A 24,763-nucleotide genomic window follows, 5' to 3' on the forward strand; every position below is an offset into this window, starting at 1 on the left:
CCATCCTGCCCAGCAGTTACTATCTTTCTTATGTTGCTATTTATTGGCAGGAATACATAAAATCTAGAACATAAAATATAAAGAAGCTTGAAAAGAGAGTTCCAGAGCCAGGAACATCAATTTTTGATTGTCTGTGTAAAGAAAGGAATACTAACACACATAAATGAAATGTGAGAATAACAGTTTACAAATCACCCCACATACTCAACTGGGGCTATAAATTTGCCTTCACCTGTATCAAAGCATCTGAAGTATGAACTATCCAAGAAAGAAGAAAACACTGTCTCAGATACCAGGTAATCTTACCTCTTACCTGTTTTTACTAACACGTTTTAGTTAGAAGAATTCAATCAGAAATGTATTTCAGTCCAATAGCTAGGTACAACTACAGCCAATGCTGATAAACCAGGACTGCATAAAAGCTACTCAAGTGTACAGTTACCTTGAAACAGCACCAGTCAGGCTAAGCAGAACTAAACAACAAAGACAGGCAGGGAAGCATATCCTGGGACATAAGAATGGTCACAAAGAAATGTTTTGGGGGAATTAAACTAGGAATAGCTGTGTTGTGTGAATCAAAGACCTCAACATTTTGTCCCTAGACCAATCATTCTGTAATATAAGAGCCTCCCATAACACTCTACTTTCCTCCTTCTTTGATAAAATAAAGACAGTCCTTCATTATCTAGATATTTCTCTCTGGAAGTTCTGGTGGAAAAAGTTTGACTATCTCTACCATTGATACTGTTTCAGACAAAACTGATTCGTCATTTGTGGTCTGCATCCCTAAACTGTTTTAAAGGAAACTAGAAGTATATACTCTTGCTGATCTGATGAAGGGCTTGTTGGATAATGTGAATGCTGTGATTCCATTTTCAGGAAATAGAAACTAATCCTTTCAGATCAAACTTCCACCCTAGGAGTTTTAGTACAGTGTTTATCATACCTAGCAAACCTGCCAGAGAACAGTTCATCTGCTACAGCAGAACAGAGGAAGATAAAGGTCTCCAAAGCCCTAATAGCACTTTCCCAAAAAGGGGCCATAAACTTAACACCGCTGACAGCCAAATGCAATCTGCTCTCTGCAGACCTAGACAGGAATTGCTTCAATACTATCTCTTCCCTCTTCCTCACCATAAAATCTACTCACTCCTGGTTGAGATGCACAGATCTACATCCCAAAACGCTTAGGAGATTAGGAACCCACAAATACCAACAAAGACAGGAAACTAGGACTCTGTTCCCACAGCTTTACCACCATTTCACTTCAGAAATGACGTAGCCACTGAATACCGAAAAGCAAAGCAGAAAGTCTGCCCCAGCACAGCCAAGACAAACCAGATGTGACAGCATCATCTCTGCCAGATAAAGGTTTAGTGCAGAACACCTTAAGGGGACATTTACTTGATCCCACCCATCCCTTTTATATCATCCCTGAGAAGGAATAATTAAAGAGTCCTTCAGAAAGCAAGCACCATACAGAGACGTTCATATACCAACTCCAGTCCAGTTAGAGTTGGGGTCCTGAGGTCCAAACAAGAGTATCTTAAATGCCTTCTTCATATATAATTTAATATAATTCAAAGAGGGATTAAAAAGGAAGAATATTTACAGAAGAACTTCTACAGAAAGAAAAAAATTACATGCAATTAGATACAGTTCCCATCTTAAACTTTATTTTGGATCTTTTGTATTTAAATTCTTTATTAGTTTTAAGACTTCATCAGGAGAAATTAAAATAATATAAACAAAATAATACAAATAAAGTTAAATAGTATTTACTCAAAATTAGTTCTTTTTTAAGTAAAGAGTCTTCTCCCCAAAAGAATTTGCATGGAAGATTATAAGTAAATGTCTGGTGGTTCTTTATATAATAGTGTATATTATAATTGTATCATATAAAAAATTCAAGAACATTTAAAACACAGATATAAATAAAAGGTATGCCACACATTTTTTAATTGCCAATGAAAAAATTCAGGGTTACTGTTGTATGTGGAAGAAATAACAATAAGACCAATTTATTTCTTAGACATAAAATGTTTTGGAGGAGTAAAGGAAGAGCCAAGTCAAGAGGTACAGCCACAACAGTGGAGATATAAAAATGTCAGGCCATGAAACCACAGACCACTCATTTCCTACTCTTCCCAACTTCCAATTCTCAGAGTCATGTGACAGACATATACTACAGATTAAAAAGTGCCAACTGTTTATTTTGGTGTAGTATCAAAATTACCATTCAGAAGAGCAAGTGTGATATCTGTAAGCCCAGAATTCAGGAGAAAGGCAGAAGGATCCCAAGTTGAGAGCAGCTTAGGCTACACAATGAATTCTAGTCTAATCCCTAATAGTAAGATACCATCATAAAAAATAATAATCACAAAGACAGCACTAAACAGTCAAGAGTGGCAGTGTGCACCCAGTCCCAGAGCTCAGAAGGCTGAGGACAAATCTGAAGGACAGTCTACACTATGTAATGAGGTAAGTACGGTCTATATGGTGAAGTACTATATAACAGAGAATAAGATGAACAGTAATGGATTCCTAACATCAATCTCGGGCCTCCACATGCATGCACACACACATGAATACATGTGTGCCAGCAAGCACTCAAGCATACACATACATGTGCACACACAAAAGAAAGTTTTTTCCTCCAGAAATGTTTTGCTTATCTTCTCTCATCCTTTCCTTTCACAGCAATCCATATAATAAGTTCACCTTTGATGTTTCCATCTCATCAGTATTTTTAGCCCTCACTGATACATACAATCTTTTGTGAGATTACTGAATCTATCCCAACAGCTTTCAACAGAGGACCTCACGTGGGGGTGCTTTAAAGGTTTAATCCCGAAGAGAAGCCAAGAATGATTCCTTATACTTTAGTTAAAACCAACCAACCTGCCCACCTATACCCACCAGGGTATAATGGGAAGAAATTTCTTGGAAGGTTTTAAGAGAATCTGATATGTTAAACCTGCTTTGCCATTGTTCTGAATTTCGCAGAAGATCAAGTATGTCAAAGTTGGAAATGCTAGCCCACAGTTGGGAAACCCTGGAACTCTGCCCACCTCCAATTCTGCATATTCCAAAATTTCAGGGGAGTTCTTACTTTAATTTTCTTAGCTATTTTTATTTTTTAAAGACTTAATGTTTCACTACTCTTATTACTTATTTTGCCAAAAATGCAATTTAATTCAATCTTTTATTACTTTGAAGCCAAGTCTAGGGCTGACAAGATGGCTTAGTGGCTAATGATGCTTACCACCAAGTCTGAAGATCCTAAGCACCCACATGGTAGAGAGATGCTGTCTTCTGACCTCCATATGCATACCAGGAAACACACAGCCCTGCCCCCACCTCAATAAACAAACAAATAAGAGAAGCCATGCCTAGAATTAAGAGGATATGCACAACAAAAGTATATTTAAAAGTTTAAATATCAAGTTTAGCAGGACAGTGGTGGTACATGCCTTGAATTCCAGCACTCAGGAGGGAGAGGCAGACAGATCTCTTGAGTTCGAAACCAGCCTAGTCTATAGAGTGAATTCCAGGACAGTCAGAGCTGTTACACAGAGAAAGCCTGTCATACATAGATAGATAGATAGATAGATAGATAGATAGATAGATAGATAGATAGATAGATAGATAGATAGACAGATAGATATAGATAGATATACAGATAGACATACAGACAGAGATAGACAGACAGACAGATAATAGGTTATCTTTGCTAGGTGCTCTGATTCTTCACCTTTGATCTCAGTGCTTAGGAGACAGAGGCAGGCTGATCTTTTTTGAGATGCTGTTAAAAATAAAAATAAAATATAAAAATAAAAGCGAGGTATCTTAGTTGCAGAACTTGTAAAGGCTAAAGTCTCTCACTCTTTATTCTTATTCCTAATGTTTTACATGCCAAAAGAGCCCACCAGTTAACTTTCTGCATCCCAATTCACTTCTCAAAGACCTACCCCAACACCCTACACCACACAGATCCAGCACTGTTTATGTGGTCTTGAAATCAATATACTTCCCATCCACTGGTGGTTAGCTGAAATCAGACACAGCCAGGCACAGCCAGGCAGTTTTTATCATTTTAACTCTCCTTCTTCCAAGCAAGAACACCCTTACTCATCTTTTAAATTACTTATTTTAATTTTAAAATTTCTGGATGTTTATTATCTTGGCAGCTTTACTTTTTCTCTGGATGGATTAAAAGGTAAGTTTAAACAATTTCGGTTTCTTTCCCTAATGTATTTGACGACCAGAATCCAGTGTTACAAGTACAATGATAGTGATCTTTTTACTATGCTAACTCACTACAGTGGCACAGCTTCCTTGCTATCTGTAACTTCAATAGTCTAACTAAAATGTGACTTTGCATACAGTTAAAGCTGGTTGATCTCTAACCATCTTTCCTAGCACTGATACCTAATTACCCTACATATTTCTAAAGAACCTAAAATCTATTTAGTGCTTGATTTTACTGTCATCATTTCTTGTTTTATTTCTGCTTTTACTACTATTAAACATTCAGATGCAGTATGTCATTACTTTCTTGCCTAACATATTTTAAAATTACTAAAACTATCTAATTTTAAAAATCAAATATTAAAAAAATTCTATAAATCTCAATGCCAGTTTTTCTTTCAAAGCCACAATAACTGCCTCCTAACCAGTTAGTTCCTTATTTCAGATATCAGAAAAACAGTAATAGGCATCTTCAATAGTTAATGCCATTTCAAAGACCAAAATGCTAACTTTCAAACTAGCAAAGTTAACTGAGTTAAACATTTTTTATTTTAAATCAAATGAATATTTCTCATGGATGCAGTTTTTAAAATAAAGTATGCAAAAACTCCCTAACATATACAAATGAAAAATAATTCAATACATTTCAAATCCTGAAATGTTTCCTTCCATCCTCAATGGCTTTAACACTCAATAGTTAATACTTCCCCTCTTTTAACCAACCACCCCCAACCTATCCCCACCAACGCACATGCAAAGCAGATCATCTAGACTAGTAGTATTTACAATGACCCTCCTCTGACCTTAGACAGCCTTCTCTTTATATCTATATGGATGTTCCCATGGTAACATTCATTCAGTCCAATACTATTTCCAAGTGAAATGAGAGCAGCCAAAACTCTACATGTTTCATTGCAAAATAGCACACATGCTAATGTGTAAGGATTTTCTTATCACTATTAATGAAAAAATTGATTTCTAGAATTTCAGCAAAACAGTTAATACTATAGAAATAACTAGATAAATTCAGTCATTGTAGACAATTATTTTTTAAATCACTTGAGATTTTCATTTACTTACTCTTAATACATAAAGTTGATATACTGGGCTAAGAAGCCTGCTTCAATCATAATTGTGTATAGTAAGTATATTTTTGTAAAGCCAGTTTACTGTACCAAATTCGATTTATTTTATTATTATTATTTTTTTAATGTTGGCTGCAAAGGTCACAAAACCTGGGTGAGAAATTCTGACGAGAAGCCAAGAAGCAATTCATGGACAGCAGAGGCGATTCCAGAACACAGGACACATAAGCTACATAGGAATCACAGCAGCTTTTTGATGTGAAATAAGTAGGAATATTAGCATACAACAAAGCTAAGAAGCAGACTGTTGTATCAAGTTTAAAACTAAAATGCACAGGGTCAAATGTCACCAATATCACTGTCTAGACCACTTTCAAATGTGAAGTTATAATTTTAACACAAAGAAAGTCCCTGATAATATGGAATATATTTACTTTTAGTACAATACACATGTCCACCAAGTGATTCACAATGTAAGAGAGACAGTAAGAGAGGGAAGGGTTTTAATAATTCACCATGTGAAAGGGAAGAGTTTTACTTTGTTGCTAAAGGGGAGCATCAAGGTGGGAGGTCAGGCATTTACTTTGAAAACATGTATGTTTCTTACAGGCTTTGCACAGTAAGAAGCCTCAGAGAAGAGGCAAGAGTATACAGTGAGTAAATTTCATAAAGCACGCTAATAAATGATCAAAGCTAAGCATTAGCCACCTCTCTGCACGGTAAGTACACAATGTTATAGAATAAAAATCAAGAGAATGTACAGAGAACTGCATATATTCCAACTGGAGATTTGTGTTAAATAATTCAATTGTTTTGGTACCATTTATTAATTTATATTTAATGGCTCATAAAAATACAACATGAATACGCATCTTAATGAAAAGATCTCACTTTTATAAAATTTATAATGAGGTACTTTTTTGTTTTGCATTATCACTTTTTAAAAATAAGCCAATTCAAAAGCTATAAAGATTCACTGAGAACCAGTACAGTAAACTCAAGAACCTACCTTCCTCCAAACAACTTTGAAGACATGAGCATGAACTGCCTAATGAGTTTCCTAGTTAGGCTTGGGAAAAGGACTAACCTGAACCTTTCAAGGGCCCCTCCATCTTTTTACAATTCCTGTCAGTGCAGCCTGCTAACATATTTTTATCAGGTGTGTGCATGCGCATTCACAGAGCATGTGTGCACACGGCTGGGGGCTGATTTGTAGCACTAAGGGGTTTTGAAGTATTTGTGAGCATTTTTACAAACAAGATCCTTCTTCTATTGTTCAGACAAGTGTAAGAAAGAAAGAAATAACCAAACACTGTATTCATCTTATTTTTTAAAAAGATAGTCTCCATAAATGTTTATTTTTATTTACTTTCAGAATCAACATAAAAATACATTATCTGTAAAACTCAGTTTTTTTTAGCTCTCTGAGGACACTTAATTAACCTTACTATTAGATATATTTTTAAGCCAACATCGAAAGCAAAAACCTAGGAAATGTCTTACATCCTCTCAAACAAACAAACAAACAAACAAAACAGTGCATCTTAAAATCCTTCCTCCATCTCAAGCAGGTTTGGATGCAATGCCCCCTGGTGGTACAGACGAACTCGTACCAGGACTGACGGTCCCACAGTTGAGCATTCCTTGAAATACCAACTACCTCTTTCAACTACTCTACCATCTTCCCAAATGAATTCTTATCCTACAGTTGAAAAATAATTTGTATTTAGAAATTTTAAGGCCTTTAAGCAATCAACTGCATGAATGCACATGACAATTTCCTCGGTGTTTAAATCATAAGAGAGGCAAAACATGTTTTCAGAAAGCAATTTTGTACTGAAGTTTTCATTTCAAATAACAATGTTTAGGGAGGGGGTTAAGGCTGGAGTAACCAAGTTGCTTTGTAAAATTACACTGTATAATTAATTCCATGGTAAGAATGTTTTTATGGTGTGTTTTGGTGACCTTTTATTACCATCAAGTTCACAATGCTGGTGGGCTGCCTTTTAATCCCTCCGCAGACAAAAGCCCTAAATAAACACAGATCCCTTCCTGGGAAAAAGTCCACTCCGTTAAATGGTAAGGAAATGAGTAAATCATTAGTAATCTTTAAAGCCAAAGCTATAAACTCAAGTTACCTTCAGCTGAAATGAAAGTGTCCTGCAAGCGTTTCAAAGTTCTGTCACAGATAGAAATCTCCAGCTCTTGACTCCAGACTAGGCGCCAGCTGATAAACAAACAATTTAAGTCAAGAGCTGGAGAAGTCCCAGCTTTTTCAGTTAATGGCCCTGGCCAAGATTATTTATTGCCTCCAGTTTTATTCTCACTTAGCTCTAAGAGGGAATTTAAACTCATCATTATCTTAAAGCTCATACAGGCAGCAGGCAGCTCACCTGAGGCAGCTCCTCTTACTGGGTACTAGTGTGAGCCTCTACTACAAGTGATGTAATAATATAAACTAATTAACCACAGTTTTATGTTGACTTTTTAACAAGCTAAATAAATTTTGTTCAATATAGTTTATATTCCCACTTGGGATAGTAACAATTCCAAAAAGTTTAACTTTACAGTTTTCAGAACAAACCCAGCAGCTGAAATGGAGGGGACAAAGCCTGTCTTTACTTCCCCCAAAGCTTGCTCGCCTCCCCCCCCCACCCCCCTCAAGCCATCCAACAAGCCTACTTCTGCATCAGATGTGGATTCCTTCCTGTTAACTTCAATGTCCCAGCATGGACAGTCTGTTTCTGAATGGAGCCGAGGCCAAGGTCTAAGATGTAAATGTTGGATCGTGAAAACTTGATTTTATATGAGTACTAATAAGAATATAAATAAGAATATCAAAGTTCAGTCCAATTAAAGACCATGAGATATCATCAAATATTTTTACGTGCTGATTTAAAGTTTGCTATTACAGATTCCAAGTCTCAAAGTCAATTACATGGTTGCTCTTATTTCTTTCTTAAAATTATCTGAGTTTTAGAAAACTCTCATCTCTACCCAGTATTTTAAATCAAAATAATTCTTTCAACAATCTGAATGTTTACAGATATTTAACAATTACAAGAAATAAACTATTCTTTCTTCAGATACTTATCTAACAAAAAATGCTAAATGAAAAACTTCTATAGCCTATGATAAAGGGTTAATATGTCATTAGTAAAAATATATTATTTTCCTCCTATTTCTTAATTTTCAGAAAGTTTTACAAACCTATCTTGGCTGGAAAAGCCAATTACCTATTTCAGTGTCTGCCAAGCCTTTTTCTACTTACTATATGGACATAGAACATTAAAAATGTTGGATGCTTGAAAACAAGTATTAATCTCACACATAAAAAGAATTACAAGCAATGAAATTAATTAATGGTAAAATTACTTGTATGCCAGGTCTTATATATATTGTTTTATTTTTAAAATCTTTCTAAGAACAATGCCTTCTCAGAGGCAGCAAGGGATAAAAGATTTTGATGACAACAGCTTGTACTACAACAAAACAATGTCGACTACCACGTTTAAATTTCCCAAGGAACACAAGAAAAAAAAACCAACCCTCTATTTTTCATATCCTCGATGGTACGCTGAGCTAAATACAAAACAACGGTCCATTGTCAGGTCAGGTTAAAATCCCTGTGAGGCAAGAAAGAGAAGGCAGGACCACTGTTTCTGTTCCAGCAGGAAGGGAACCGCCACGAAATCTTCAGGCCAATTTAAAATGTCCCTAACTAGAGCACCCAAAGGAATGAAGGAACACATACATCTGTACGGCAAATACAAAGAGGCAAATTTAAACTGAACTTCATATCGTTTTTATCTCCTACCATTATCAAATTACTTTAAGAAAATGAGACATCCGGAGAAAATAACTGTTTTCATAGTACTTACAAGGCTCTAATCACATTCTCAACTCCATCCTTTCTCTCACCTCTCCTCAAGTGCTACGCCCCGATCAAACGAAATAAGGACATGTAAAGCATAACGGGCCTGATTTCATGCTGCTTAGAAATCAATAATACTAAGGAATAATAAATTACGCACAAGCAACAGTTTCAGATTTATTTGCTAAGCGTACTTCAGTTTTACATAAACAGAGGTAGACACTCCTAACTGTGTGACCAGACCCAACTGCGTCTGGTCTCACTTACATCCTGAATGGCAATTAAAAGACATTAAAAATACCCTAGGATTACTGCAGGCAGGACCCCCGCCTTACTGATGTGCTTTCCTGCATAGCAATGTGAAGAGAACACAGTGCCCCTCCAGCACAGGCAAGGGCCTGCCAGGAACAACCTTTGTAGTGAGTGTTTTCAACTGAAAATTACAATGCAATTAAAATGTAGCTTTAGAGATGAAGGAATCCCAAAATAAGAGACTCCCTGTACAGAAAGCAAGTAGACCACTAGTAACAATGACTATTATAACAATAGATAGTGATGGCAATAATGAAAACACTGAGCAATCACTTTTGCTGTCGATAGCTCCTTCTCCCATTCTTTCCTTGGGACAGAAACTCTCAGAGCTATCATTATGCTATCTCACACACTGAATCAGTAGTCCTCTTTCACTGCATAAGAACTTACTAACAGCTTACAGGGGGACTCTTGACTACAACAGCTGTTGCGAGGGAGTCTTAGTATGCCAAGGAAGATAGAGAGATTTTTATGGGCACCGCTTCAGAGCTCCTTTCAATAAACTCTTGAAATGTATTTACAAATATTTCTGAACTACCTGTGTGAACTGTAGAAAACCTCGAGGCAAAGATCTTCTAGACACAAAAAGGATACTTAAAGGATAAAGGGTGATGAGAATTTTAGAGAATGAAATGACTAATATAATTAACTCAATTTTGTGTGCTCTGTTAATGAATCTTAAGTCATTTCCAAGGAAATGGAGTTGGCTACCAAAGCTTTAAGTACATTTTAACTATTTAAGCTACTAAAACAATCAAAATCTGACCAAGGACAGTATTAAACTTTATTAATATTTTTAAAGAGTAACTCAAGTTTCTCATTCCAAAGTCAATGCTACAACATACTTTTACATTTTAGTAAATGATCAGAGTTTCCAAATAGAGAGTAACTTTAAAAATACACTGCCTAGTCCGGTGTGGTACCTCAACCTAGGGCTGAAACAGGATGCAGCAAATTCAAGGTCAACCTGGACTATGGAGCAAAACACAGCCTCAAAGGAGAGTAAAAAAACAAGACCTATGAAAATTTAACCAATTTATTTCAAAATAAAAGTTATTAAATGATAACTGATATACCAAAAGTCATAAATATTTAATGTATAAAATGTGATCAGTTTGAAAATAAGTGTATGTTGTGAAATAATCTTTTTGTACACTGTGAAGATGTGTCTTTGCCAAGGCGCTTTCTGACTGGTTTAATAAAGAGCTGAATGAATGGTCAATAGCTAGGCAGGAAGAGGTTAGGCGGGACTTCCGGGCAGAGAGAGAGGAAGAGGAGATGAATCTAGGCATGAGAGAGACACCAGAGGACGTGGAGAGGAAACAGGAGGTGCAAGATAGAAGAGAGTTAAAAAGCCACATAGCAAAACGGAGATGAATAGAAATGGGTTAATTTAAGTTATAAGAGCTAGTGGGACAAGCCTAAACTATAGGCCGAACTTTCATAATTAATACTGTCTTCATGTCATTTTTTTTGTGAGCTAGCGGCCCAAAGAAAAACCCATACACACAAGCATACACCCATAAACCTGCCACTATCATCAAGGTAAATAACATTTATCTTCCACAGTTTCCTCATCCTCGTGTCTCCTTGTTGCTGCTTTGCAGGAGCAACACTGAACAGGAGATCTCCCTTCCAACCATTTTGTCTTCTTTTGTTTCCTATGGAGCTCAGGTTGACCTTGAAGCCATGATTCTCCTAGCTCTGCCTCCAGAATGTTAGAACTATAGGCCTATGCCACTATGTCGTGCTCTTTAACAAACTCTTTTCTCTTGCTTATTTCTGTGTGCGCAGTGTATGCACATGTGTGGGAAGGTAGGAAGGCACAGAAACCGGGAGGAGTGGTGAGCGTCCGCCTCTGTCTCTTCCCACCTTCCCACGGGGTCTCTTACTGAACCTGGAGCTCACATTTTTCTTGCAGCCAGCAAGCCCTAATGATCAAATGCCCCCCCTCGGCCCACAGGCCTGTGCAGGAGCACACTCACCTAGTGGGGCCAGGATGTGACTACAGTCTTCATGTTTTCATAATGAGCTCTCCTAACAACTAGGCTGTCTCTCTGGCCCCCCACTTTCACAACTCCTTCAGTGGAGAACACAGAACCCTTAACAATGAGCACTGTGATGTAACAGCATATCTCTAGAACCCATTTATCCTGCATAATAAAAATTCTTACTGAGGTAAGAACAAAACATAAGGATGAGCTGAACACTGGTTGGTGAGATAGCTCAGAGGTAAGAGCATTTACTGCCAAGCCTGACAACTGAGTTTCATGCCCGGGATCCACAGAGCAAGAGAGAAGCAACTCTCCCAAGTTGCTCTGACCTCCACATGCAGGTTGTGGTACTCATATCCAAACATGCACTCACACAAAATGAATAAATAAATGTAAAAACATTCCTAAAGAACAAACAATATCATACACAACATTAGCATGTAATCAAACCATGTGTGAGGGCACCAGGAAAAGTACTATAATCGTCCTTCTCCTTCAATGCATCAGACACATGAAATTTGATAAAAAGAATTTGCTTTGGAACAGAAATAGCAACATTTCAGCCTAAAGCCAAGTAAGACTGCCAAGCTGTAAATTTTTCTAAGAAAACGCTGTAACCAAAATGCCAACAGACCCTTAACTGTAATAGCGCTAGGTGCCAAAACAGAAATGATTTTTGGTTTTGTGGTCCCTTTACTATAAATTAGATACAGAGCTAGTGGAAAAACAGTAGGTATCCAGTTCAGTAAGAGTCAAAGCCAAAACTGCATACTTGATTATTAAATAAGAATGGAGACTATATGAAACTTTCATTGAGATACAGCCTGCACGTCTGGTACTTTAAGGGCAACTCCTTAATAGGTTTCTGTGCTTACTACTTCAGAGTCTAAAGAACACCTCAAATTACTAAAACATAACCCAGACAAGTAGAATATAAAATCAGGTTTCCTGGTAGGAAACTGTTACACAAGCACACAAGTTCATTTATTTAATTTTGACATTAATTCCTAAGTGAAACAATTCAGTTTAGTGTGTCAATCAGGCTTGGCAGCACAGAAAGCCTGGAGCTAATTGCAAGTGCCACTTCAAAGCTGCTTCAAGGCAAGGCTTCTGTGGAAACCTACAGACATATTAGGCAATAGGTGAGTTTATCTTTAATTATTTAAGCACAGTTAAGTATCGTAATGATACTGGTGGATCAGCTTATAAATGTGGTCATTAGAGATAATTTTAAATTATTAAATAATAATTAAATTTGCTTCATGTCTGGCATCTATACCAGAAATGAGTTGATTAACTGGACCACCACTGTGGCAGCAAATACAACACCCTCCCCCGCCACACACACACAAAAGACATGCATATGCCCAAAGTGGTGTGATAACTCTTAAGTCTCACAAAGACGTGATTTGCACAGGATAAAGAGATTATACTTCAGATGGGATATTGGGGTTTAATTAATAGTAGGTTAGTGTTACTTTAATAACCACAAGGTATTAAATAAAGGCTGGTATGAGAAATGGTAATCAAGTAAAGGCTATTACTCAACCCATCAACCAGGTACCAGTAACACCCTAGTGATAGAAAGGCAAAGTGTCCACAAACAGGTGACTGTACAGAGCAGTCCCTCCACTAAAACACACCACTCTCCTGGGCCTCTACACTCACATCTCTGATTAAATGTCCCTTCCTTAGAAAGACCACCTATCACTCTAGAGAAAAGGGCCCTCCCATTAGTTTCTAACTCCCTAATGAGTACTTTTATTTAAAAGTACTAATTATTGAAATTCCCTTTATTTGATTACTCCTTTTATTCCCACTAAACATATGCTCCAAGAAAAGACCAAGCCCTAGTATCCCAAGTACACCAAAATGTAACAAGTACTTTATAAACATTTACTGCATGAAATGCAAAGTGGATCATGTCCCTTGTGGTCAAAGTATTATCAGCATAATAAAGAGTAAGAATATGTAAGCAGGAAGCAATATACAACCTTAAAAATTATATAAAAGCAGTAATTTTAATTGCAAGCTATTTTGTTGAAAGAAATGTATACATACCTTTTCATGTGCATGCATATGAGAGGTTTAAATGTCATGTGTACATGTGCACGTCAGTTGACACTGGAGGTCTTCAAGCGTTCTCCACCTATTTTCAATTTCAATTTTAATCTTGTATATAACGTGTGTGTGTGTGTGTGTGTGTGTGTGTGTGTGTGTGTGTGTAAGTATGAGTGCTTGTGTGCCATGGAATGCATATAGAAGTCAAGAAGACAATGCTGTGTGTCAATCTTCTACTTTCACCTTGTTTGAGACAGGGTCTCCAGTCTCCACCTCCCATCTTGCTGTAGGTGTGCTGGGATTACATACATGTGCTACTGCATGCAAGCTTTATGTGGGTTCTGGAAATTCAGACTCTGGCCCTCATGCCTCTGTGGCAAGTGTTTCACCCACTGAGCCTGCTTCCCAGACCCTGGTGCCTAGAGTTATCCTTTCTCACTACAAGTTCCATCCAAGAAAACTAAACTTCTTCACTAACACAGCTGATGGTGATGAGAATGATCTGAACTAAACCACTTCCTTCCTTTGTTTAAAGAATATTTTCCAAAGAACTGTGAAATCTAAACCTAAATTCCAGTGGTTCCCATAGGATATTCAGGAATTCATCTGAGGTTTCCAGAGTCTATCTTTAACATATATTTTCCATTTCCAAACTCAAAAACTCTTTCAGCTGCTGTAGAATCAGCTCTATGTGTTAAATCCAGTGTTGGTTTCTCCTTAACTATCCATATGAGTGTATGAAGGAAAAATCAGAACAGGAACAGCCAGCCGGCTCAGGGTGACATGCTTCTCTACAGCAAATGGCCACTACTGGAAACTGCTGCAGAGAAGCTCCTGTTCTGCACAGGTCCTGGGATGCTGCTAGTCTATATTAGTTTGCACTTTGCAACTGTTTACAAATTATTAGTATGTTTTTCTACATTCTAAACTTCCATGTAAAGTCTTCCTCTTTACATTGTTCTGAATACTACACAATTTAAGGATGAGGAATGACTGCAGGAAGACCCAAATAATTAATATTAACATTAAACTTGTAATTTATTCATTTACTTACTTACCTACTTACTTATTGCAGTCCTGGGGATTAAACTCAGGGTCTTGTACATGCTAGGCAAGTACCCTATCATCATCTTAAAAAGGGCTGGGGATGTGGTTCAGTGGTAGGGAAAGTCATGTTTGAGTGTTGTGAAATATTATTTTAACTATGTGAAGGTGTGTTACATTTGTTAATGTGGAATTTGTTTAATTATGTAAAGATGTGTTGCTATTTTACCTTGCCTGCCTAAGGCACCTGACTGGTCTAATAAAAAGCTGAATGGCCAATAGCAAGGCAAGAAAGGGATAGGGGGGGCTGGTGGGCAGACAGAATAAGTAGGAGGACAAATCTAGGCTCAAGAAAGAAGGAGAACAAAGGAGAAAGAGAGGGACACACCCAGGGCTAGAAGCCAGGCAGACGAAAGTCAACCAGACACGAGAAGCAGGAAAGTAAGACATACAGAAGGGGGGTGGGGGGTGGATAAAGAGAAACAGATTAAAATAAGAGCTATGATGAGGCCGAACATTCATTAACTAATAATAAATCTCTGTGTCATGATTTGGGAGCTGGATGGTGGCCTAAAAGAAAGCCTGCTACACTTGATCCCCAGCATCACATACATGAACGAACAGGTAGCTTGGTAAAGCAGGAAGAAAATAAAGGAAGGACCAATTGATTTTGGTCATTTTTATTAAATGACCATTAGGAATATGCATTGGAGATATAAAAATAAAAAAAATTAGGTCTACCCACTTCTGAGTCGAGCAGAAGAAACAAGCACGTAAATATAGCATGGCAGTCCTAGTGACGGCCCAGATGCGATCCACGGCACAGAAGGAAGGCATGGAACAGCTTCACTGCTGCAACTTAAACCATCGTTTCGGCCTTGTGGTTTTCAGGCACACTCCCGTTGAACTCCCAAGGGCTTACATCTCAGAGCAGATCATGTCCCAGTCCCACCCGAGCCTGGTAGGGATTCAGGGAAGACAGCACTTACTTCTTCCTCTGCAGGCTTATTTGACTAAGCAGCAGCAGCTAGGTAATCGCAAACAGGAAGGACTCCCAAAACTGGTTCTAACCCATGCTGTCAGCAGAGCAGAGGTCACTTGCCAACTAATTAGTAGAACTGGTCAGAGTTCTCCAAATTACACAATATTGGTTTCTCAACCAATTCTTCCCAAGTGACTCAAAAAGAAATGGTAAGCTCCACTCAGGTTAGAAACTGGCCTCTAAGGGCTAGAAGACAAGGCAGTTCCCCTTGCCGTGCCAGTACCCATCAGGGAGTAAACTAGCAGACAGAACTAGCTGTGGGGAAGGCGGCCTCGCTGGAAATGGAGCTATCAGAAGGAAACTGCTATGACAAAGAGAAATCATCACAAGACTGAAGGGAAGAAGTTCTGGGAGATGGCAGAAGAGCCAAGACTGAGCTGGAAACTAAAACCCTGCTCCCGGGTTTGCTAAGAACCTGGAGAACTCGAGGCAAGTCATTTATCATTTTTGAACCTCAATTTTTCCATCTACAAAATAACAGAGTCAGACTAAAGTATTCATAAGATCCCTTCTAACAATAAATTTCCGTTGTAGGAGCAAAAGAGACACTTAAAAACTGGACATACTACTTAACCTCAACACACCATGAAAAAAATAGTAACTTTTTTTGAAATTTACCAACTACTTTCCCAGATGTGAGCAAATGTGGGTATCTTATACCAACTTGCCAAGTAACTTGGTTAACATACTCATTGGTAATCAAAAATACAGAGACTTAAGGGCACAGAACTGTTTATAGCAATCAGATTTCTATATACAATCATTTTCTCCAGCTTGCTAACAAATCTTGGACAAGAATCTTGGTTATCTGACCTAACTGGGTCTACCAGTTCTTTATGGGTACACACCGCCCACCCCAAACTTCAGGACTTTTACTTTCTCACAATTCTGTAGGCAAGCAATTTAGTCTGAGCCTATTGGACAGTGCATATGCTGGTCAGGCTCAAGGTAACCAATGAGGTTGCAGTCATCTGGCACTCTGACTGGGGCAAGCTGGATCAAGCTGCTCTGGTGGTGGAAGACTCCTACATAGAAAAAGAGCACATTCTAGTGTTCAAAGTGCTTTCCAAATCTCCTTGTCTAACACATCTAATACACCACTGTCCAAAGCAAGTCAGAGAGTTAAGCCCAATCCATTCGAGTACATACAGAAAACAGATCCTGGGAGAACAGGCATTCAAAGTCATTACTATAACAGTGTACCACATCAGCTGTTAGCTATTTTAGCCAAATAATGAGTTTACACTTTAAAGAGCATTCTTCCATTTGGCAATTTTTATTTCTACTTGAAATAAATTAAAAACACCGTGTTTCTTTTTTTTTCTTTTTCTTTTTTTCTTTTTTTTTTTTTTTTTGGTTTTTCGAGACAGAGTTTCTCTGTGTAGCTTTGCGCCTTTCCTGGATCTCGCTCTGTAGACCAGGCTGGCCTTGAACTCACAAAGATCCGCCTGCCTCTGCCTCCCGAGTGCTGGGATTAAAGGCATGCGCCACCACCGCCCGGTGAGAAAGAGTTTCTTTTTTTTTACAGGGGAGAGCGCGAACGCAGTCCCCCACTACCACAAATTATGCAGTCGAGTTTCCCGCATTTGGGGAAATCGCAGGGGTCAGCACATCCGGAGTGCAATGGATAAGCCTCGCCCTGGGAAAACCACCTTCGTGATCATGGTATCTCCCCTGCCAGGTAAGTATGAGAAAGAGTTTCTTAACACAACAAATATGAAGCAACATCACACTCTGCTGTGGATATCGCTCTGTATAAATAAAATGCTGATTGGCCAGTAGCCAGGCAGGAAATATAGGCGGGACAAGCAGAGAAGAGAATTCTGGGAACAGGAAGGCTGAGTCAGGAGATGCTGCCTGCCGCCACCATGAGTACCAACATGTAAGATACTGGTAAGTCACGAGCCATGTGGCAAGGTATAGATTTATAGAAATGGGTTAATTTAAGATGTAAGAACTAGATAGCTAGAAGCCTGAGCCATTAGGCGAAACAGTTTAAATAATATAAGTCTCTGTGTGTTTACTCAGTTGGGTCTGAGCAGCTGCGGGACTGGCGGGTGAGAGAAAACTGCAGGACTGGAAAAAACTTCAGCTACAACACTCGTATTCAGCTTTACCACCAACCAGGTAAGAGCTTGCACTAAGTTACTTAACATCTCTGTGAGTTATTTCCACCTTGATAAAAGGGCATCTCACCACTATCCTGTCTATTTTTCATAGTTGTTTTTCCAGTTGAGTTCAACCTAAAATTCTGAACATTTATTGAAGACCAACAATGTTCCAAGTATTATACCTGACAGACTGAAAGGGCAGGCTACCATGATGTATAAAAATGTGCATAATTTTTAAAACACTGAAGTAATCCAAACATGCATCATAGCAGAAAGGCTGAAGTGTGAATGTTTATACAGACTACCACATAGCAGTTAAAATTAATGAACTACACAATAACTATGTAATGATAAGACATTCATGTACTATATGTGGTCCTTTAGCCAAACAGATAAGTAGAGGCTGACATTCAAACACATTGTTAGGCAAGTCATAAACCCTGATGTAGGGTGACATTTGTCCAAAAAAGAGTGACTTTTTCTTTGGGGGGGAAAACAAAGTCCCTTTGGAGCAGAGTGTGGTGGGACATGCTGTACTAGGTGGCAGAGGCTGAAAGATGCCAAGTTTGAGGCCAGCCTGGACTCTGCAGTGATATCTTATTTCAAAGACAAATCAGATACTGTTGGCTTACCTAGGAGTTTTTTTCAATACTCAGAGGGCAGCTTTTTCTAATGCTCACAAAGGACTGGATAAGCTGATGCTTCTAACACCATGGACGACACAGCAACAGGACAGAAAGTGACAAAACAAGTCACGAAATACGCTCACAATTCTACTTCTAGAATATTCCAAATCATGAAAAAAATAAAACTACTGTTTAGAGGTTAAAAAGACATAGTTAACTAAAAGAAAAGCAGGAGACTGGGATGTAAAATTCAGAATGTAGTCAAAGAAAAGCAGGAGAATGGGATGTAAAGTTCAGAATGTAGTCAAAGAGAATAAGATGGGAGAGTACGTAAGAACATCAGTGTCTTAGGTGACAGGCACTCCAGTTATGTGGCTCTGATTAGACACTCTAAACATAACACTGAAATGTCACACTACACCCATAATTATGAACAAGCACTCTATTAATTAAAAATAAAATGTCTTTTTTTTTTTTTTTTTTTTGGTTTTTCAAGACAGGGTTTCTCTGTGTAGCTTTGCGCCTTTCCTGGATCTCGCTCTGTAGAGCAGGCTGGCCTCGAACTCACAGAGATCCGCCTGCCTCTGCCTCCCGAGTGCTGGGATTAAAGGCGTGCGCCACCACCGCCCGGCTAAAATGTCTTTTTAAAAGAGAACTTTGAGGGTAGTAAGTATTAAGTTCTCCCTTAAACTAGGCAGTACCTATCAGCTCAGTATCTACTTAAACTTCTTACCTTCCCAACGCCTTATAAACACGGTGAGGGGAATGGGTGAGGGCAAATACATGTGCAGTATTTAACCGAAGAAGTTGGGTTTTTAGAAAAAGACTCCATATTCTCAAACAAACAAACCCTGAAACAAGGGAATGAATGCCTAGAAACACAACAGGATGAGATCTGAAAAGAACGTGTAGAGTTTGGAAGCTTTTTAAAAAGAAGCATCAAAGAGGTGAGATGCGCTGGGTGCTCTCGCAGTAACGCTGGCACTGGACTGTGACAACTGCAGGAGAGACATGGGTCACGTTGTGAGCTACTTCTAACAAAGATGGCGTATACAGAAGTCATCTCTGCTGCTTTAATAGCCATCAAACCCAACCTAGGAAAAACCTTCAGTCTGCTACTTCATGGACTGTGAAAATAAGAGAGGAAGGGTCTTTCTTTGCTACTCCCCAGAATATTACTTAGGAAGAAATGGAAGTACTGGATGGGAGAAATTATCCACATCCTAAAACACTACACCATTTCAATCATCTGAGTCGAAAATTTCTCTTTTATTTAAAAAGGTCATAGAATTTGGGGTATAGTCCTATTTGTATTTGTACACTACTATATTCATATCCATATATAAAGCTATTTAAATGCATTTTCATTTAAAACATCAGGGGTGGCTGTAAGGCTAAGTAGGTAAAAGGCTTGCTGTGGAAGCATGAGGACCTGGGTTCTTAACTCCAGCACCATGTAAAAGTCAGATGTAGCAGTAGACATCTGTCACTCAAGCACTGGGGAAGCAGAGACAGGCGGCTGCTTGGAACTTGCTGGCCCACCAGGCCAGCTGAAACGGAAAGCTCCAGGTTTAGTGAAAGACCCTACCTGAAAAAATAGAGGGGCCAGCTACACTGTTTAGTGAGTAAAGGCACTTGCCATCAAGTCTGATACCCTGAGTTTTCACATAGTTGACAGAGAGAACAAACTCCCAAAGTTATCTTCTAACCTTCAAATGCATGCTAAGGCGCGTGCGCGCACGCGCGCACACACACACACACACACACACACACACACACACACACACCAAACAAACAAATAAATAAATAAAAACAATAAAGAACAATAGAGGAAAATACCCAAAGTCTCCAGCCTCTGAAACAGATATAAAGAAAGGGATACATGGAAGAAAAAATTTAAGGTTTTATTCAAATGATCCAAAGTATCCCATATTCCAAAACTGATGAATACAAAGCTTCCATAAAACTGGGTCGATTCCAGGTTCCTAAAGTGTACTTTCCCCACATTCCTCTTCCTTCATTTTATTAGGGTAAAACAGAATGATTTTTAAAGCTGCCTATTTGACACACAGGTAATCCTTCTTTATTTAACTGAGAGAGCACAATCTTTTTGTTGTTGCTTTTCAGACAGGGTCTCTCTCACCATGTAGCCCATTCTGACTGGGTTTCACAATAATCCTCCTGCCACAGCTTCCCTAGTGAGGAGATTACAGGTGTGCTCAGTTTAGAGTCATTTTCAACAAACCATATTTATATATAAAATAATATGAGACTAATCCATCATATTAAAACCTAAAAATAACTGAGAGGACCATATAAATATAAATAAGCTGCTATTATATACTAATTAATCTCATAATGATCAAGTGTCAAACCAATTAATTATCACAAACTATCCACTATGCAAAACAAAGCTTTTCATCAATAACAGTACAAATTCAGATGCATTCACCATTGTATTAGGACTTAAACACTGCTTCATGAAAAGAAAAGGATTTCAAATGTTTCTGACTATTTCAGGCTGAGGAGACAGCTCAATCAGCAAAGTGCTTACTGCATAAGCAAAAGGACCTGGGCTGGATCCCAGGTCCACGTAAAAGCCAGGCACCTGTCTATAGCCCCAGCACTAAAGAGGCAGAGACAAGCAGATTCCAGAAGTTTGTTGGCCAGCATAGCCAACAAGTTAATTAGCTCCAGGTTCAGTGAGAGACTATCTCAAAAAAATAAGGCTGGATGGGCTGGCATGATGGTTTAGTAGGTAAAGTGGCCTGCTGCCAAACCTGATCAACTGAGTTCAATTCCCAGGATCCACTCGGTGGAAGAGAACTGACTCCCACAAACTGTCCTCTGCTTCTATACATGTGGTTGGGCATATATGAAAAGTGTGTACATGCACACACACACACAAAATAGCAGTGTGAAAAAATACTAAGTGGAGTCCTGCAAAATGTCTCAGTTGCCACCCTAGTGACCTGTGTTCAATTCCCAGAGACCACACAGTGGAAGGAGAGACTCTGTCAAGTTGTCCTTTAACTTCAATATGCATATTCTCTCTAAATCAGTAAATAAATACAGAAATACCAAAAGGTTTTAAATAAGGTGGAGAGCAATAGAGGAAAATACAAACATCAACCTCTGGCCTCCACGTACACACGCACACAAGCATGCACACCAACCTGCACATACATAGCCCTCCCCAGCACCACTACCACACACAGACTCCTGGGTTCTGAGGACGCGAACTCAGGTCCTCATGCTTGGGCTACATGCTTTACCCACAGCTTCCCTAAGCCCTTGGACAAGTTTTTATGCACTGGTGATTGCTCTTGTCAGAAATGTTGATATAGGGCCATTGCTCCCTTTTTAATCAGGTTGCTTTTCAGTACTGAGTCAGATAATGTGCAGCTCCTTTCTCCCATCCTGTAGTTCCCCGTTGACTGCTCCTTCAGCATGTGATTTTGCTGTTGACTGATCCAGAAAAAGCCACACAAGGTAGCAGGCATCTCTGATCCCAGTGTTACTGTGACATCGTGGGAAGAAGAGAGAGGAGAATCCTCAGCAAGAACTTGTGTATCATCCCATTCAAAGAAAGAATTGCTCAGTTTATTAATTTTATCCACAGCCCCAATATTACTAATATTTTACAACAAGTGCCTGAATCAGGCTGGGGAGATGGCTCAGTCCGTAAAGCACTTGCTGTGCAGCATGAGGACCCAAGTTCAGATCCTCAGCACCCCATAAACACCAGGTGACCATGGCAGCTCACCTGTAATCCTAGCACTTAGAAGACAGAACAGGGCGTCCTGGCTAGCCAAACCAACTGTATCAGTGAGCTCTGGGTTCAATGGAGAGACTTACCTCAGTGAATAAGGTCGTGAGCCACTGATGAAGACTCCCCAAATCAGCCCAGGGCCTCCACATGTGCACATACTCATGTACCCACATTTTTACTAACATGCCCCCACACCATACACACTGACACATCTTTAAAAATGGCTCCGTGAGTAAAGCGTTTGTCACACAGCCTGAGAAGTTACATCCCTGGAATTCACCAGAAGGTGGAAGGGGAGACCAACTCCACAAAGTCATCCCCTGACCTCCACACACATACTAATAATAAATTTTAATTTTCTGAAATGTCTAAGTACTATTACAAATCTTTATACTTAAATCTTATGTAACTAATCCACTGTGACAAGAAGAGCTAACAATTATTTATTCCTTCACCGACACTCAAAAATGACTTGAAGGTGAACATGATAGTGAATGTCTGTAATCCCAGCTTGGGAGGTAGAGACAGGGAAATTAAGGACACCCTGGGCTAATATATAAGACCCTATCACAAATAAACAAACAAAATAACAACAAAAAAATAATAACTTGGAATATGTTTTTTACAGCAAAACCATTAGTTTATAAAAAATAAAAGCTGACAAATTATATTTCTTTTTATTTTTAAAAATCCAAAGTCAAGTTTAATATAATTGGAATAAAATAGCTATTGTTGCCTACTGCTACAAATGCATACTTATCTTTACATATGTATAAGCACAAACACACACAAAGAACACTTCTTATTACACAGCAATTTTGGAAATGACAGAAAATCATGCCCACGATCCTACCATACACACAATCCTGCCAAACCAGCAATCCTGCTGAACCCACATATCTGCCATTCCCCACACACCCACCATCTCCACACGCCTGCCATGTCCACACACCCGCCATCCTCACATACCCAGTCCTGCTATTATTTGATACAAAATTAAATTTTAAGAATGTCATTAGTAAGTCCTTCACATCTCAAAGATTATCATGTAACTTTTAGGCATGTTACACAGTGAATTACAATTACAGATTTTTCTAATATTAAGCCTTCTCTATATACAAGAAACACAGGACTTGTAATGTTTGATTTCTCTTATTTATGGTTGGATTTGATCTGCTAATTAGGGTTGTTTTGTTTTTTTTGGTTTTTCGAGACAGGGTTTCTCTGTGTAGCTTTGCGCCTTTCCTGGAACTCGCTCTGTAGCCCAGGCTGGCCTCGAACTCACAGAGATCCACCTGGATCTGCCTCCCGAGTGCTGGGATTAAAGGCGTGCGCCACCACCGCCCGGCTAATTATGTTTTTAAAGGTTGGACTTCTGTAGTCCTGACTGAAATTCATTTATCATTCTCCTTGCTGATTCTGTTTGCTTTAAGTAAGAGAGTTACAAGGTCTTTCTTGTACAAAGAGTTGGGAAGTATTTTCTTATTGTCTAGTGTCTGGAAACAATCACATGAAATTTTGATGATCTTCACCTTATATTTTAATAACAGTTACCTGTAAATCCGCCTGGGCCTCATGTTGACCTTGAGGGGTCAGGTGGTTTTGTTTTGTTCTTTCTTTCCTTCTTTTTTAAATCACTTCTTCAATTTCTTGAACAGTAGAGTCAGTCAAGGTGGACATCAGGGACTCCAGGGTGGCCTCAAACCCCTTACGTAGTGAAGGATGACCTTCAAATCCTGGTTCTCCTGCCTCCACCAACCAAGTGCTGGGATTACAGGCATGCACCAGCACATGTAGTCACATGGTGCTGTTATCAAACCCAGGGCTTCATGCATGCTAGGCTAGCATTCAACCAACTGAACTACAGCCCATCCCCAAATTAAGTATTTCCTGAACTAGTTCTTCAGTTTCCAGGAAGTGATTTATCTTTATCACACAGTAACTCAACCTAAAAAATGTGTGACTTTTACATGAATACCAGTGCTGTATCAAGAGAGCACTAAATAGCATGCCTGTTTTGTTTTGTTCTTATTTTACGAGAGATTAAGAATCTTTACAGATCTAAAAACAACTATAAATACCTTGGATGTCACAAAACCAAGACTGCTATTTTTGACAAGCAGAAATAGGTGTACATGTATTTTAGATAGCACTTACCACCAGAAACAGGGGCATCCATGAAAACAGCTCCCATTTTCTCAACTTCTTTCGCCAATTCTTTTGAAACTGAAGGATCAATAGTGCTGGAATCTATTAATAATGAGCCTTTCTTCACTTTTCTAAGTATAAATAAAAATATTCAAGTTTAAAATTCTGCATAAGTACTTCATGCAACTAACTATACAATCAGAATCAGCTAAAAACTGCTGACCATCAACTGGCTTGGTATTGAAATAGTTTTTTTTTTTTTTTTTTTTTTTTTTTTTTTTGGTTTTTCGAGACAGGGTTTTCTCTGTGTAGCTTTGCGCCTTTCCTGGAACTCACTTGGTAGTCCAGGCTGGCCTCAAACTCACAGAGATCCGCCTTGCTCTGCCTCCCGAGTGCTGGGATTAAAGGCGTGCGCCACCACCGCCCGGCCCTGAAATAGTTTT

The 24,763-nt window shown here is 38.7% G+C and overlaps 1 protein-coding gene and 1 non-coding gene across 2 annotated transcripts in view; both read right to left on the reverse strand.

Annotated features, from left to right (window-relative positions):
• The window catches only part of Hibadh (3-hydroxyisobutyrate dehydrogenase), a 105,351-nt gene that overhangs the window by 59,141 nt on the left and 21,447 nt on the right, over positions 1-24,763 (reverse strand). Inside the window, exon 4 of the mRNA XM_052719895.1 lies at positions 24,330-24,451. Within this exon, the coding sequence (XP_052575855.1) occupies positions 24,330-24,451 (122 nt within the window). The remainder of the gene's footprint in view (positions 1-24,329; positions 24,452-24,763) is intronic.
• On the reverse strand, positions 17,189-17,352 carry LOC128100235 (U1 spliceosomal RNA). The gene has a single exon (XR_008214747.1). It is a non-coding gene; the product is annotated as a U1 spliceosomal RNA (small nuclear RNA).

Source organism: Peromyscus californicus, unplaced genomic scaffold (genome assembly GCF_007827085.1).
Source record: "Peromyscus californicus insignis strain IS unplaced genomic scaffold, ASM782708v3 Scaffold_6__1_contigs__length_162567912, whole genome shotgun sequence".
Taxonomy (NCBI): Eukaryota; Metazoa; Chordata; class Mammalia; order Rodentia; family Cricetidae; genus Peromyscus; species Peromyscus californicus.